The sequence below is a fragment of the Diadema antillarum genome, unplaced genomic scaffold (assembly GCF_040938485.1).
Source record: "Diadema antillarum isolate AM-2024a unplaced genomic scaffold, OU_Dant_1.0 seq00000717_RagTag, whole genome shotgun sequence".
In the NCBI taxonomy this organism is placed as follows: domain Eukaryota; kingdom Metazoa; phylum Echinodermata; class Echinoidea; order Diadematoida; family Diadematidae; genus Diadema; species Diadema antillarum.
Genome location: NW_027271621.1, coordinates 958,121 through 975,991, shown reverse-complemented (window position 1 = coordinate 975,991; position 17,871 = coordinate 958,121). Strand labels below are relative to the sequence as shown.

At 38.7% G+C, this 17,871-nt stretch overlaps 1 protein-coding gene and 1 long non-coding RNA gene across 2 annotated transcripts; both read left to right on the top strand.

Annotated features, from left to right (window-relative positions):
- The first annotated feature begins 93 nt into the window (after window positions 1-93).
- On the top strand, window positions 94-1,637 carry LOC139737973 (uncharacterized). Its single transcript, XR_011711409.1, has 3 exons — window positions 94-193; window positions 810-977; window positions 1,510-1,637. It is a non-coding gene; the product is annotated as an uncharacterized lncRNA (long non-coding RNA).
- Window positions 1,638-3,929: 2,292 nt separating this feature from the next.
- On the top strand, window positions 3,930-12,714 carry LOC139737954 (zinc metalloproteinase nas-39-like). The gene is made up of 11 exons (XM_071648619.1): window positions 3,930-4,033; window positions 4,704-4,932; window positions 5,357-5,526; window positions 6,054-6,173; window positions 6,489-6,652; window positions 7,688-7,865; window positions 8,990-9,152; window positions 9,755-9,987; window positions 11,106-11,284; window positions 12,128-12,323; window positions 12,521-12,714. The coding sequence occupies exons 2-11, from the start codon at window positions 4,715-4,717 to the stop codon at window positions 12,712-12,714; spliced, it is 1,815 nt and encodes a 604-aa protein (XP_071504720.1). The 5' UTR covers window positions 3,930-4,033; window positions 4,704-4,714.
- The last annotated feature ends 5,157 nt before the right edge of the window (window positions 12,715-17,871 follow it).

Genomic DNA, 17,871 nt, shown 5'->3' with positions numbered 1-17,871 from the left:
GTTAATTGAAATGGACAATACTAATCTTTTCACATGGAATAGCTCACCCTCACATATGAAGGAAATAGTTCCTTGGCTCGGCTCTACCTCGATCCAGTGATAACGCGAACAAGAGTGGTTCAAATTTATCCAACCAGCTGGGGTGGAGACTATCGTTGCATGATGCTGGAGCTTATTGGTTGCGAGTTCTCAGGTGAGTGTAAGAAAGAAACGCAATGATTCTTGGTCACTCAGCAAAGTGTATGGTAAAGGAAATATTATTTTTTGCACGGCATGCGACTGGTTGAAAAAGAACCACAAGTTATGTACGAATGTGGTTAACGGTCATGTGTTAGGGTATGTGGACATGAATTGTTGCGTGAAGAATCATTGCTATGACTATCAATACACTATCAAGTTGATGTAAAAGATGGTTCTGTGGCGCACTGTTCTAGATAAGGGACGACCTCGAATGCGTAGCTGACCCGTCAAGCAATCGTATTTCTTCTAAGCCTTTGCACAGTGTAATAAGACTACACTTGGTCTCTATATGCCTTCTTCGTGTATACGATTTATAGGACTATACCTCATGTGCTATCAGTTAAAAATAACAAAAACAACAACCAATGGAGTGCAATGCGCAGTATTCTTGTTGAACCATCATTATTTGTGTGGTATATCAGAAACATATATCCATGTACTGTAAACCTTTTGGCGTGGCTACCAGGCAGGCAACAAAGTGGTATTCTAGATGTTTCATATTACGCATTTACATTTGTCTTGCAGAGTAAAAACAGTGAACTATATGCTTTCTATTCAATCTGACGTAGAATGTTCTAGTCCTTTGCATCCCGTGGGAGCAGCGAACGACATCTTGAATATATCTTGCAAGGGGTGCACAAGAGGGACAGAATCGAGATGGCGTCTCCACGTCTACGATGTTAATGGGTCAAGTGGTGTTCAGTTCTTGAGGGGTTCCAGCGACGGCGTTGGCATAAGTAAGACACAAAAAGATTCCACACGTGTCTGTCCGTAAAAAGTGTGCATGTGTAATTTTGACTGCCATCACCAAAAAACTAATATCGTGTAAAAGGTGATGAGTTAAAGAAGTTATACAAAGGGTATTGGTGCTTGATTGCATTGGCATAACGTGACAATCGATATTTTCGCTTGATCATTAGCAGACAATTCTTTCATCGGAAATCCTGTTTTCAGTTGAATCATAAACGATGTTGTACATTCATCTTGCAAGACATGATAACTGTTGCATGATCTGCTATGCAATATTCTAGAAAATAAGCTCTTGGAATACATAATCAGACGTCATCGTCATACAAATTCTCTTCCTGCTGTTGGGATAACAATTAGTGGTTCTGTGTGTATAATCTCAATACTAGTGAATTGTACTTGAAATCGGGTTCGATATTGGTGAAGAGTTCAAAACGTTTATGTTAACATTCTTCGAGGTAACTTTACAAACTTTACAAAGTTGAAGTATATGGAACATATTATTATTGATATTTTTTTCAGAGTGGCTCCAAGTGGACTTCGCGAGGCTTCAAATCATCACAGGTATAATCAATCAGGGTGGGACATCTAATGGCTCTCTCCTCTTTGAGGAAGACGGGGATTTTGACGAGTTTGTCATCGAATACCAGTCCGAGGAGAGCGAAACGTGGCGTACCTACCTCTCTGACTCAGGAAAACAAAAGGTGTGATATTTTCATCACTTACACACACACACACACACACACACACACACACACACTCATACACACACATGCGATATAAACCTAAAATGGCATAAAACGCTTGGAACATCCTGACGGGGAAGTGCATATAAATATATATATATGCATATATATATATATATATATGTATGTATTATACATGTATATCGTATAGTTATATACATGAATTTTATACACAAGTGCGTTTGTTGAATAGATGAGTACAGCGAGATATCACCTGTTGATATGCAAATTAGTAACAATAATAACTGATATAATTTTTCATGCCTCCGCAACGAAGTGGCCGGAGGCATTATGTTTTCGGGTCGTCCGTCCGTCCGTCCGTCCGTCCGTCCGTCCGTCCGTCTGTCCGTACGTCCGTACGTCCGTCCGTACGTCCGTCCGTCCCGTTTTGTTTTTGTCGATATCTCAAGAACCGTGTGGTGGTTTTACATCAAACTTGGTATGAGGGTATATCCTTGGGGGATAATACTTTGTGTGGATTTTAGGGTCACAGGGTCAAAGGTCAAAGGTCACAGGTCATTTTGTGAAAAAAATTGAAATTTCATGTTTTTCTCCATATCTCGCAAATGGTTCAAGGTATCTTCATGGAACTTAGTATATATGCTTGTACCGATGGGCAGTGATTATCTAGGGAAGTTGGGGGTCATGGGTCAAAGGTCAGGGGGTCAAAGGTCGAGGTCAACTCCTCAAAATATCACTACTTTCCTTAAAATGCAATATGCCTGAAGGTTTTTTTTTTTAAACTTGATGTATGGCATTTATTACCCGATATATATTTTTGGGGAAGTTTCTTGCCTAAAGGTCAAAGGTCAAAAGGTAAAAGGTCAAGTGAAAGTGCTAAATTGCACTTTTTCCTCCATATCTCGAAAGTAACTCAAGGTATCATCATGAAACTTAAATATTTATGCATGTTCAACCTAACAGTGATTCTCTTTGGAACTGTGAGGTCAAAGGTCAAAGACCAGGTTGAGATAATGCTATTTTCCCATTTGATACTGAAATTATACTTTTTCTCAATACCTTGAAAATTACTCAATGCATAAACTTATAAAAGGGTCAAAAGTCAAGTAAAAATCATCGATTCCCCAAATACCTGCACTCTTACATTTTAATCATTCATCCAATTGAACCTAGTTCTAGGAAAGTGAACATTCAGCACATTTGTGTCAAACCTGTCATTTTAATATTTTGCCAATTGTGTGAAACTGTCATCACACATTGTGAAGACATTGTACTATAGACCTATTAGGAGAACCATGCATTATGGCGGAGGCATATCAGTAGCCGTAGCGATATATCTAGTTTGTGTGTTCTTCTTCTTCACCCCCAAAGGTCCTTGGAGACATCAATCCTTTTACAGTTTTAAAGGAGATCTCCGGATGATTTTCATATTTTTACATCTGAACAATGATAAATTACTTACACTGAGTACAGAGTTCCAGAATTTATAGTGATTGGGATGAGGAATAAGAATGTTTTCAAAATTTATAACAAATTGCAATGAACAAGGATGATGACATGGCAGCCTCACCATAAGAATGCATGAGTTGGGGCTCAAGGAAACAGAACAAAATAAGAAGGCCAGGTATGCATACATTCTACACAGGTGAACTTGTCGGTCAAGCAGTATTGTAATGGAATTACACTGCTACATTTCTGAAATACGTGAGGCTCCTAAATCACCAATACTGTTCAGTGTAATTTGTTTAATATTTTTCAGAGTATTGGTTTCTCTACTGAAAGACCACAATATATTCCACAAATATATCATGGAGCTGGCGATTTATGTATTTCACGATGTGAAATTATGAAAATTGTCTGGAATATCCCCTTAAGATACCCTTGTCCTAAATTCATGACAACAAATGTGAATATACATAGAATTTGATATCTATGTCGGTGTTATATATTTCTCATGCAGTCAGTTACTGTAGATGCCCTTGCTGCTTTGGCGAAATAGGTAAACACAATATCTTACCCCCCCCCCCCAAAAAAAAAAAAAAAAAAGAAATAAAAAATAAAAAATAAATAAATGAATAAATAAATAAAAAAATAAAAAAAAATGCTGAAATAATTTCGCGTTTACCAAGAGATAAGTTAGAATTGTAACGATTTTTCTCACATCATTATTTCTGGGTCTTTTTACACACAGATATTTAATGGGCTGAAAGACCCGTTTTCTCTGACAATCAACAATTTGCCACGCCCCATCCTGGCTACTAAACTCAGGATCGTCTTTCAGCGTGGAATAGATGATTCCGGTGGAATCCGGTTTCAACTACTCGGCTGTAGGTTAGGTGGTAAGTCGGAGAAATACAAATATGCTAGATTTGCTCAAATTTTCTATTTCTTCAAAAATTACTTCATTAATATGATATTACTTTGATATTGGATAACGGTACGATGCGATAAACAAGTCTCGACTAATGACATGAAGTTCCCTTTCAAAGAATAAAACACCTTTCCTTTTTTATTTGTAAAGAAGAACGTGATATAGGAAATTATCTATACCAAGACATACTTACTTATGTAAATACTTGGGCACTCCGATTAATCTTGAAAATAACAACATCATTATCGACATCACTGTTATTATAAGAGTGATACTTTTATAAAAACTAATCTCAGCAACTGCCGAAATTAAATAACATTTGTAGAAATATCACGATGACACATAAATATGTGTCCATGTTGGTACAGTGGCGATGTGGAATCTGACTGTAGAAAAGCGCGGAATTTTACTAAAATTCATTACCTTCTCATCTCTTTGAATTAATTACCGGAACGATGTAACAATTTTATTGATTAATCACTTTCAATCTGATTTCGCTGACAAAGTTTAAGTAAGTACCGTAAGGCTTTTCATACCATCATTATTGTTATGGCTTTTATTCCGTACTCTCGCGAAATCTCTTAGGCGATTGTTATTGTGTGCGACTTCTCTGTATTGTCTTAATGCTTTGTCCGAAGCCCCCAAGACTATGTGTGTATCGAATGAAGTCTTCTATGCTGGTTACTGTCTGGGAGTCATTAAGAACGACACGCAGGGGGCATGTGACAAGATATTCCGACCGGGCAGCTACGCGGTGGCTGTCAAGACGAGGAAGGTCCAAGAGTTCTTGGACAGTCATCAAAACACGCTGGCAGCGAGCGCTTCGAATTTGGTCATTGGTCTCACGGTCACGGCAAACAACTTGAGGTGATTTCCCGGTCAGAGCTACAGTCGACAGAATCGTTTTAAATCACACTTCTCAACTTTAACGACACTGAAAATTATGAAAGACTCTTTTTGGGTGTTACTTGTTTGCTGGCAATATGTTCGAGAACACGAGAGTGTGGAAACTGCTTAATGAAGTATGCATTCAATAAGCTGGTAGGTGTCAAAACTATTACAAAGTCCCTGTCGTTGCATTTGACTAATTTAATCAATTGGTCTACTTGCGCATGATTTAGCGTCGTCATGACAACCCCTGACACTTTAACAGTTCGTATTATATCAATAAAACATAACATTCAAACCTGATGACGTATTACAGTAAATGGCAAAGACTCACTTCGGCTGTGTTCTTGGTTAATTTATTAGTTGGCTTGCCCCTTTTTGTTCATCTGCGTTCTGTTTACAGATGGCCAGACAATACGCCAGCTCTATACACTAATTTTGCATCCGAAAATGTTTCTGAAGAGAACGTGAATAATACCACAGAGCAGTGTGCGTATATCAACGTGTTTTCCTGCTCCAAATGGGAGCTGTACAACTGCCTGCCGGCCGGACGGTCAACAATTTGTCAAGCTGGTGTGTACGCTTTCAGACGTTTACATTCTAAATGTTTTTATTATTGCGTCTTGCACAAGGCTGTAGAACGCAAGATCCTAAAAAAGAAAGAATATATATATTTATATGCGTGTTTATGTATTCACATCGATTAGTGTATTCAGAACAAGATTAATGTGATTGGTCGGATTGGTGCCGTCTGCAATTCATTGATTTCGTTATAGCTCACTGTCATCGACTATATACTTTTTGACTTACACAGGAAATCTAATGTTAAACAATCAGTATGTTATAAATCGATGTTATGATACACCTCATTTAAGATGACAAATGGCACATGCTCTTTAATTCATTACTTAGTATTCCATAGACGATACAAACACTCCGAATGCATACTGCAATTAGCCCTTGTGCAATTTTAACACTGCCTCAGTGAAATGAAACTGCATATGACTTAGGCTAATCATGCATTGTGAAATTGAGATGTCGATATCCTCAGCGAACCTGTTAAAATTGTGTCTATTTCATAATATTCTCAATTGTGTCAGATATAAACGAATGCGCAACGGACACTCCGAAATGTGAACACACTTGCGTGAATCATGATGGAGGTTACCACTGCGCATGCTCGGAGGGATATCGCATTGAAAGCGAGTTTGCATGTAAAGGTGAGCACTGTGTTTTGATCTCTCCTTTTCACCCATTCATTGATTCGTTCACATGCAGTAGAAATTGCAGTAGAATTTTCACTCTAAAAATGGTGTCATGAAATAGTATAGATGGACAAATTGAAAAATTGTTAATGATATCTGCCAAAGCAGAATTTTGGAAGTAAAAAAAAACAAGTTGCTTGTATATCGCAAAGGTACACTTTCTACATAACAGAGAGCATAATAATAACGTGATAAAAAGGATCACGATTATGATTTACGATACTTCTGAATGGCGCTGATCTGATCAGACATTCTTTGATATTTTGCAAGATGTCTGTGCGAGTGCCAGGCAAGAAGGACATGAGTGGACTATAGAGGGCGGCAGAAAATGTGTGTCCGAGTACAGATCGGCTGACAAGTTGGAGGATGCTCTCGAGAACTGCTTGGCCTCGGAGGCACGTCTACCGACGATACATGAGATTGCCGGTTTGCAGGTTTGAAAAAAAAGAATCCTTTTGACTGTCCCTTAATATTTCTGTCCATGGCGATCTCGACAGAATACTTGTAGACAGGGAGTCCCTAAGACTGGTGATCGTTATCCGAAGATTCATGAATCCGAAGGTTCGTTATTCCGAAACACAACAATTCCCTGTAACCTATATAGAGATTTGTTAATCCGAAAATGAGAAAGAGTTCACTTACTCGAATATTTTGGCGTTTTTACGAAGGTTCGTTATTCCGAAGTGTCATCAAATCGCAAATGAAATGAGGTTTTTTATTTCGAAGCTTCGGGTGGATGTGCGTGTTTTTATCTAATTTCATTGCTTAATATCTTCTTCTTTTTTTGAACTAACACACCTGCATTTCTTGTCTGTAAATGAACTTTATTTCAATGTCAGAATTACAAACTTAATCTCATGTCCGGATAATCGAACATTATTTCATTTTCTGATAATCGGACCTTCGGAATAACTAACCTCAATTGTCGGAATCACGAATCTTCGGAATAAAGAACTTCAATTCGGTTTTTTTATTATATTGATCGTCGGTTCAACCAACCTCTGAAAAAACGAACCCCATTTCATTCTAGAATTATCGAACCTTCGGAATAACGGTCTTCGGAATAACGAACACAAAGACTCGTAGAGTGTTGAGGAATAGGATTATGTAAAAATGAACACAAACGATTAGTTCACAAGGAGTCATGTAACAGATCTTTACAGGATTGATTAATTCTTAATCGCTTTTGACTTTAACTTCAGACTATCCACTCCAAATCACTATTGACTGTATTTCTGAAGTACACCTATAGCTGTTTATCCCTGAATCATCAATGTCTGGACAGTAACTCTCCAACTTCATTTCAAACAGAAATAAACATGGTGAAAAACACACAGCAGCAGCGTCGTATCTCATCGAATCTACTCACACCACTTGTAGAACACATTAATCATACCTCTGTATCTGTCGAGCTTTTACCATTCTACACTGTATTTGTGTTTAACCTTTTCATTTACCCAACACGATAGGAGTCATTACGCCTTCCAATGGGGAACCCATGTGTTGCGTGTGCTGCGGAGATGGTAGAGGCGACATCTACACCAGATGGGAGTTCGTCCGACTCTGTGGTCCTGTGTTCTCAAAACGGGAGCTCCTCTGCTCACTGGCAACACTGTGATGGCCCACTCAATTACGTCTGTATAAAAGGTTATACATGTTTATAGGCATATTAGCAGAAAAGGAAGGGAAAACATAACGTATCAGTCCGTCGTCAAATCGAAAGCAAAAGTAAGCGTGAGCTTTGACGCTGGAACCAGAAGTAAGTCACAACGTTAGCATGACAGTTGATGCCTTGGGCCTTAATGTTAACAAGGCTCTTGCCGCTGATACAAAATTATATATTGTTCTAGAGGCCTGAATGTCGTCGGATAAATGAATTTGTAGCAACGTTGCTTCTGCTGATCTTATCAAATGTTATGTGACACCCAATTGGACTCCTGTATTTACACTAATTTCAGGTATATTTGACCATGTCATTGTAAGAAAGAAGACCTTTAAAAATCTCCAGGTTCATGAATATCTAAATATACTGAGCCTAACTCTCCTGACTTGATTTCATCCACACTTTCAATCTGGAAATCGCAAACCACTGGTATTGATCTACGCTTTTGATGTCAGTGCCGTTTAATCTATTCCTAATCTTTTCCTTCCCGTTGATCATTATAATCGTTTATGCAACAAATTATTGACATCCGTCTGAATGACGAAATTAGAAAAAAAATATATATACGGCCCAGCTGTATACCATGCACTAAGAAGCTCAAGTTGAAATTACAAAAAGAACTCTTTTCTTTTTCGCTATTATGCCTTTCTGCCTCAGATGAATCTATAATTTCACTAATTGCAAAACATTGCATCCGGTATATTTTCTTTTATATCCCTACAATGAATCTTTAAAAGCACAATAAACTTGCTAAATCACTGGAGATCGGGCATATATGATGCAGGGCACTATACCATGGATGGCGTGACGAAATAGCACATTTTTGTCCTTTGTTATTTTGTTTTCAACATCATCAACATCATTATGATTGGTCACATGACATGATGAATCACTGGGAAAGAGTCTAATTAATGAGAAATATATTACCATATTATCCTGTTCGCATTCTTCCGGCCACTGTGAAATAACAATACATGAGATCTGTATACCAATCATACGTTCAAGTAGTGTTATTTCTATAACAAGATATATAATGTATTATATAATTAGTACGGCTGCAATGATTTAAAGAGTGTTCTGCATGTCCATGTGTTCTCATTCCCGCCAGATATGTCTTACATCCTGATTGAGGAACTGCAGAAGCAGGGTGAACACTCAGTAAAAGTTACCGAAAAGTTTGGTTACATCGCCCTACACCAGTACCCTCCGTGGTTTGAAACGAACTCACATTTTCATGTATCTTTCCTGATGAAAGAAGACTTGAGCATTTGGTAAGAATATATCCCTTATCAGCTATATTCAAAAGAAATTGTCTGTACAGCTTTTGCCTTCCTTTTTCTTATATGCAGCATTCTTTTGTCTGTATGTAGATTATATCAAACAATGTAAAATGAAGTGTGAATATAGATGTATTTTGGTGTTGATGCATTGGTTTTACAAATTCTATGAGGTATCATGATAAAGGATATATTCATAAAGGTATTTAGAACAGTTGTAGAAGTAGTATCAATATGGACGAATCTCATAACGTGAATTCATCGTTTAAACGTTTTGCTTGCATTAGTCATTTCAGTGACCACGCTTATGACTGCTACTCAAGATACTCATTTCCTCAAGATAATGAATGACGTATTGATTTCATTTCATCATTCATCTTGAGGATCCAAAATTGCAATTTATATGCAACTTTTTTCAAATGCCTCCCGTATTTCTTCACAAACTTTTTGAATTTATCAGACTGACAGAAGAGTGCAATTAAGAACATTGTAATCAGAAAATCAGAAAAGATTTGTGTGGGGTTGACATTTTTTAGGTAATCTTGAAATAAATGTAGAAAATTGTCATGTGTACCCAATCTAATAATCTGTTTCAGGCTGAGTGTTCTTTGGATCAACCTCTTGTCTGATGAAGAGGGCGGATGCATCGACCATCTCCAAATATATGACCCTGACCCCTCATCAGATATTTACGTTGACATCTGCGGCTCTCCGCCAGGATTTAACCTCTTTCTCTCCCGTCACGTGAGCATGAACGTCAGCATTGGCGTCTTGCGAGCTGATCGAGCGCAGGACACGACGGGGTTCAGTATGGTTTTTGAGGCAGTTGGTAAGTTATAGAGAATTGTATTTCCTTTGTCGTTTTTTTTTGTATTGGCAAAAACATGCTTCATTACTGTTCTTTGCGTGACATTTCAGGAAGGTGTTACAATTGGAATTGTGGCATATACCTTTAAAGGGCATTCATATACCAGTGGGTTATTACATCAAGGTCGAAATCGTTTTGAAACTCAGGCGGACGTCAAAATTCATCGGGGACTGTGTCTTAATCCGTCTCTGTTTCTACCAGCCAAAATTGTGAATTCATGATGTGAAGTCTTGTAATCAGTTCATATATCATTCAATCAGGTAACTAATACGTATATCATTACCAACTTTCCCTCTCTTCTGAAGACACTAAATGTATGATTTTCTAAAACTGTTTAAACCGTATACCGTTGTCATTAAACATTGATTCACAATTGTTATTATTGCCAAAATGATAACGGCTCATCCGCTTATCCGACCCCAAAACCTGCATGAGAGAAGAATTTGCAATATACCTATATATTTGTTTTGTTTTGTTTGTTTTGTTTTGTTTTGTTTTGTTTTTTTTTGGGGGGGGGGGGGCATTTCTTTTTCTCTATGTTTCGGTCATTTGCTGCACCCATGCTCCTCATCTCAATCTGTAGCTCGAATTTTATTGGCTCCACAAGCTTGCTTTTTAGTAGGTTCCTTTATATTTCTTTAGCATTCATTCCCATATTCCAACTTTTATCTATCGACCACTGTGTTTTATATGTTTGCAGTATTCTATGTATGTCTCCTAGCTGATGGATATTATGTATAGGCCCTATTTCATTTTTGTAACATCATGCCTCCTAGCTGGATATCATGCATTATTCAATTTTGTTACATTTGATGTATTTTTTATTATTCATTGAGAAATATGAAAATAAATGTAATGAAATGAAACGAAAGGAAGTGAACATAAGCGTGTATTTCAAAGCTTTTTTATTATTAACAATGCTGTTGAAATGATCAAAGAATGAAGATGAAATAATGAAACATCATTACATGATAATGGACAAAACCGGAGTTTGGTAAAGTGAGTTTTGTAAAGTGCGTTGATCATTCACCACCGTTCATCGTAATCTCGTGTGTTCATTTTCGGTTATCCAACGTTAGATTGTTCACAGATTGAGTGCACTCCTGGCTGCGGTTCGACTTCGCTAGAGTACACTCCATCAGAAAAGGTTCTACGTACCATGAACTTTCCCTCCAAGTTACAAGCCTTTAGTGACTGTAATACTACCATCGATGCTCCACAAGATACATTCATAGCGATAAAGTTCCTTGGATATCAGGTAAAATGGCGTGCATTGAAGGTAATGTTCGCTGATATCGAGGGAAAAATGACGATTTCTACGTATTGTCAGAAGAGGACGTTGTCTTCGTAACTTGCTATCGAAGCAGTTTCCCTGCGTTGGTCATGTCAGGCGGAGAGAATCAGTTTATCATCATAAGTTCAGGCAAAAGCTTTTTTTCCTGTTTCTTTGACGACTGAGCTGTAAGCTGAACGTTTAAGTTCAATTCCAGACTACAGTGATTATTCAAGTTGACTGGAGCCATGCAGATCAAAGAAACAGAAAAAAGACAGCACAGGTGGACTTAAAATGGCCCGAATTCACGAAGGTGGCACAAATGAAACCATGGTTTAAACCATGGATAAAAACCATGGAGCGCCAAGTGTCGCATGGAATATCTCGTTACGAAATCAGTCCTTTTTTCCATGAAATGATTATTTTGTAACGAAATGACAACATTTTGTAACTACATGAACATTTCATCCACGAAATTATGATTTCGTTAACGAAACGGTCATTTTGTCGACGAAATGACCAATTTCGTTACGATATATTCCGTGCGACACTTGGCGCTCCATGGTTTTTGTCCATGGTTTAAACCATGGTGTCATTTGTACCACCTTCGTGAATTCGGGCCAATATGAGACCGTCTATATTTTGTTTGTCTCTTTTAACAGCATAAACGTAGGCGTTGTAAACGAAGCGAAACAAGACCACACTTGACCCTATATAAGATGAAACACGTGCTATTTACAACTAAGTTATCTTGGTGACTATATAGGCTCGGACTGTATAGGCCTGTGTAAATTATGAGGTTATTCTCTTTTGTTTTCGTACCATCAGATTCGTGATCCCACTTCGGGTAAATGTGAAGATAGGATCATCTTCACCTCCCCAGTTTGGAGCCATCCTATCGAGTTCTTGTGTCGGGACGATATCCCGCCTGTCTTCTTTACCAACGCCAGCAGGATCTCCGTAGAGCTTGTCACTGGTTTCGAGATGGTATCATCTGGCTTTACCGCTGACGTCGAATTTTTCAGTGAGTCTGTGAGCTTTTGTTAGTAGACAAAACATAAATTTCGATAGAAGCGTGTAGGAAAGAAAAATCTTCAAATGCTGTTTGTGAATGGGCTTGAACATAGAGTTAAAAACAATAACGTCTCACTAGATATATGGAATTATTTAATTTAAGGACTAGGACCAACTCTGTCTGCTACATATTTTTGTGTATTTCAGAGAAGCCTGCGTGTGTTGTCAAACCAATGGAGACCTGTGACTCATCACCTTACGACTGTGAGGGAACTTCTGGTGTTATTACCCTCACCGAATTACCCGTGGCCCACCCACAACCACGCTTCCTGCCACTGGAATGTTCGTACACCAAAGGGTTCTTTCATCCGTTTCTGGGTCACCAACAGCACTTTCTCTGACACGTCTTCATGCGAGGAGTCGTATCTTCGCATTTCTGAAGACATCGAAGGCGACTCTTTCGTTCACGGCGACTTTTGCCGGGATAGGAGACCGAATTCCACTGTCGTGGTTGAGAGCTTCCTAAACGAAGTGGATGTTGAGCTGAGAACCAATGGCGATGCGGTGGTGATGCTTGAGTTCGAAGCTGCATTTTGCGAGGAACCCAGCGACTACACATTTGAGGGTAAAATAAAAAACAACTCTTATCGATCATCATAATGATAACGGTAGTCCAATCTAGTCTTGTCTCTTCAGTGTTTGTACTGCTCTCCCAAAAGGCCCTATCATTATCAGTGCCCAGTACGAAAAAAAAAAAATATTTTTACATCAGGGTCGAGAAAGACGTCGTGAGTAAAAAAAATCTCGCCCACGGACGTAAGCATGGTTGGTATTCGAACTCGAAACCTTCCATTTAAGAATGGGAGGCCTTTTTAACTACTAGTATATGACAGTGTTTTATAGACTTTTTTTGCGGGGGGGGGGGGGGAGGGGGTTCGGGCGTTGGTGATATTTAACAAATCCATGCATAATCCAATAAGCCTTATCAGAGGTATGTAATTATCATGGAATGAAAACATGAATTCCCAGAGAAGTAGCTATCTGATGATTAGTATTTACTCGTGGACGACTGCATATAATGGGTTATTCTTATCTGTACTGTTTTTTAATGGATATACCAAGGGTTATGGATAAGGGCTATACTTATTTCCTTCTAATTTAAGGGAAAAGCTTCTTACCGGTTTTAAAATGATTGCTTATGAATGGAATTAGGCGTTACAAAGGTGACTGCTGTGCACAGGGTCTTTAACGTGGTTTTCCTGTTTATTGGTCATGTACGGCAGGGTGCTGCTACATACACACCATTAATTTTTTACTTTAATCATGTGCATCAAGTTGAGCATTTACACAAGTTTTGGTAAAACTTAACTGCCTGAAACGACGAGCCAATTTCTAACCATTGTAACTTGAGAGGGAAACATCATAACATGTCATAATGTGTGATTTTATTTTCTACTGCGACAGCATGGCGTTTCATTAATTTTACACTACCTGTGATGATTTCACGGAACTCCTTTTGACAATTGTTTACCTTTTAAAGATTGGTCTTGTCCCGACGCCGATGGACCCAGCTGGATGAAGTTTGCAGATTCGTGTTATCGATTTGTAAACCATTCTCAGAAGTTGACATGGGAGGCTGCCGATCGGTACTGCCGGAGTTTGGCACCCGGATGTCACCTCGTTAGCATTGGGCACGAGAAGAGATGAAATTCATCCACGCCAATATGGTCAAGAAATGGACACAAGGCGGGACGAGCACGTACATCGGTCAGAAATAATATGTCACATCATGGTCAAGTTGGTTTACATGAATAGTGTATATAGAATCAAACGACTTGAACTTTAGAATGTTAAGCTTCCTTTTTTCCCCTTAGCATCAGTGGTATGAGTTCCGATCGCATACTAAAATTGTCAAAAGTGATGATGTTATCACCTCACAAATCTACCACCGAACTACACCAAGATCTCCATAAAATGTTCCTCCTACTGTAATATGATATCAATATGAACTACAGGATTATTTTGTTTCAAATTATTGCAGCTTATCATAGCCAGCAACCAAAATAACAAAGTAACGAAAACTATCAAAAGAACTGAGGTTGCAGTTGCTAAATCATTGATTAAACGATGGTTTTACAACATCTGGTGTACTAGCGATTGGGAAGATTTTCAGGCGATGATTATGATCGCCTCGTCGAATTCATCATTATTTATGAAAACATCTGAAACTTTAAAATTCCTTAACGTCATTGTTTTCGGCCACGATTTTGATGAAACTGCTATCATTCTATTTGTAAGAATCTAATCAATCTACAAAGGTTAACATCATTGTGGTATGGAATTATAGATAACGACAATTTCTCTCTGTAGCTATAGTAAGAAGCAGCTAAAAGTGTGAAAAGGTAGCATATCACATTCAATTTTGGCACGTAGCATATCTGTGCATATCCAAGTAATAGTTTTTGTTTTGAACATGCAGGAAATATAACACGCCATCTGATATCCGATCATAATGTACACAGCTGTCTTCATTCTGCAGGCAATGGTTTTCCTTGTTACAATTAGGTAATAGATATTTTCATCATTAGTGAAACGTGATGTGTAACTCCAACGTTTTCTATGATAGATCATTAGCAGATTACGGTTACGTTTGTTGCACGCGCGTTTAAATAGGAATAATTCATATAGAAGTGTATATTACTATTAATGATGTACATAATACATCTTCATATGACTCCTGTATACCACTTGTCGTCTGGTATATAGGTCTTGGAAGTCGGGATGAAAAAGGTATATTTCACTGGACGGATGACTCCCCTATGACCTATACGGATTGGTTCATACCTTCAATAAGGTACTGAGTAGTAGCCACATACTGTGTAGGTTGGAAAAATGTCTTTAATGTAGTCTAAATCTAAACCTTCTTACATATAATAGATAGATAGATAGATACATACATACATAGATACATACATATTATATCTCTTTGTATGTGTATATATATATCCGTACGTGTGTGCATGTCTTTATTTATAAAAAAGAACGATATATCGTAGCACTTGCCAAGAGGATTATGAGAGGGTTGAGAAATCGAGCAAAAAAGGGGTCACTTGTAGTTAACAATCACAATCTAAGCGATTAGCATGCCATGATATTAAATTCGTTGTCACACTGCAGCATATACCCGTAATTAATTCGTAGGCCATATCGCTGTAAACTTCAAAAGTAAAATGCCTGCAAAACGTACAGATATAGATTCAGTACTCAGAATGTGCGTATAAAAACTAAGACGATGTTCCTCCGTTTGCTTTGTTTTCCTTCCAGACCAATATTAAATGTTTTAACTTATTCCAACACTTGGTGGAGTCATGGGCTGCGTTTATCAACTTTCTCCTGTTTAAACGGCTTTCGAAAGCCCTTTCCAAAGCCCTTTTGAAGCCCTTTCCAAAGCCCTTTCCAAAGCCCTTTCCATAGCCCTTTCCAAAGCCCTTTCCAAAGCCCTGTACTATTAATGTTCCGCTTGTTTTCTGAGAAGGGACGGCGAAAAGCAATTAACATCATAAAGACATATCTTCCTTTGAGAGTGACGAGTCATGATGCAATGCCACATGAATCAATTGTCTTCCTATCTGTGAGGGCAGCTCCAGTTTAGCACATACTTCAAATATTTCTGAGTGGCGGCATTAGACTTTGGCTGCGTTTATCAACTGTCCCCTGTTTAAACGGCCTTCAAAAGCCCTTTCCAAAGCCCTTTCCAAAGCCCTTTCAGAAGCCCTTTAGAAACGGCTTCCAAATAGTTGCGTTTATCAACTCTCTTCGCGAACACGATAACTGGCCTGTCACAGCACAGCTGCATTGCGCAGTTCGACCCGAGGAGAAGAGGTCATATAAGGCGTGCATTGTTCGTGACTGCAGTACAATACTACAAAGCCGTTTCAAAACAGCTTTGCATTTATCAACTTCAAAAGGCTTTTACAAACAGGTTTCTGAAAACCTGTTTAGGAAACCTGTTTGGAAGCCACAAATTTGCGGCTTTCGAAAAGGCTTTCCGAAAGGGCTTTCAAACAGCTTTGCGTTTATCAACTCGTGAAAATTCCTTGAAAGCTGTTTGGAAAACCTGTTTCTGCCGAGAAAAAGAGTTGATAAAATCACCCATGGTGATGTGGGCCTACCTATGCCCGAATAAGCCAAGTGGGCCTACACTCTGAATTAGGCACGGCACCCGCAAACTAATACATTTGTATTTGTGTTGGCGTTATGGACACTCAAGACGACGTATCCAAAGGAAGCACGCCTATACAGTACATCCTCTGTCTTATAGAGAATATTACGTAGATGAACCGTTCCGTAACGTTATCATGACCACATAGGCCTTTGTACAAGATCCATCAGTTGCCACAGCCAGTATGGGTGAACTTCACAGATAGGTGATCTTCATACCAAGAACATATTAAACTGCTGCCGCCGTGCTTGCTGTTATGCCATACTTAGATCAGGATCACAGATTGTTTGTACCTGGCGGCTATCCGGAGAGGCTGTTAAATCTGTGAGAGGATACTGACTTTGTAAGATCCCTGACTTCCCTGCCCCCTTACTCTTCTTGTTTCTTCGAAGCGATCTTTGGTCAGCTGACGGTACAGACGAGCGGCCGGTCAATGAGCCAGATGGAGGACGCTTGGACGGCTGTGTGACCATCAAATTGACCAGCATTCGGTCAACCGCCTTGTGGAGTGATATTCCTTGCCTTTCGAAGGATACTGACCAGTTCATATGCGAGCTGCCTGCAACTTCGGCCTCAACGTCCGGTTCGTACACAAAGTCACCGAGCAACGTTAGGAATGGAATAAAGTCATCTACATAAAATTATGTCGTTAAAGATTAATACAACTTTTATTTTTAAGTACAATGACGTTTCCCTTTGACCTCTGCCCTTTCACCACTGAAATTTTATTCAGATTATTAACTTATTTTCTAGCATTGATAACGTGGAAAATTCCTAGATAACGCTGCAACTGAAAAATGTATTTTTTATACAATGAAGTGGTGACCTTCCAAGTTTATTCTCCGAGGATTTTGCTCAAAATCTTGTCAGCGCAGCTACACCTCAACTAGCGTATACCTGTTTCTGGTAACGAGAAAATCCAATGAACTGTGCTTCTTAAATCGCGTGTGGTACGGACGGAGAACGCGGAAACAGGACTCGGCACCCTTCGGTGGTAGGGCATAGAAACCTTAGATATCATTACAAAATTTGGTACAGCTCCTTTTTGTTTTACATAAGAAAGTGGCACCACTTTTTGTTGAATAATTTTCATCATTGTTGATAATTCGTTGCAGCAATGTCGTGATTGCAAAGCATCATTATACTGTGCTTCTTAAATTGCGTGTGGTACGGACGGAGAACACGGAAGCATGACTCGGCACCCTTTGGTGCTAGGGCATAGAAACCTTAGATATCATTACAAAATTTGGTAAATTACAGTTCATTTTTTTACATAAGAAAGTTGCACCACATTTTGTTGAATAATCTTTTTCACTGTTGATAATTCGTTGCAACA

What these genes read in the sequence shown, in the direction of transcription:
- LOC139737954 (XM_071648619.1), top strand. Translation starts at nt 4,715, where the DNA reads ATGTGTGTATCGAATGAAGTCTTCTATGCTGGTTACTGTCTGGGAGTC. An exon ending in AAAGAAGACTTGAGCATTTG is followed by an intron (nt 9,153 to 9,754) that starts GTAAGAATATAT and finishes AATCTGTTTCAG; the next exon opens with GCTGAGTGTTCTTTGGATCA. An exon ending in CGCTGACGTCGAATTTTTCA is followed by an intron (nt 12,324 to 12,520) that starts GTGAGTCTGTGA and finishes TGTGTATTTCAG; the next exon opens with AGAAGCCTGCGTGTGTTGTC.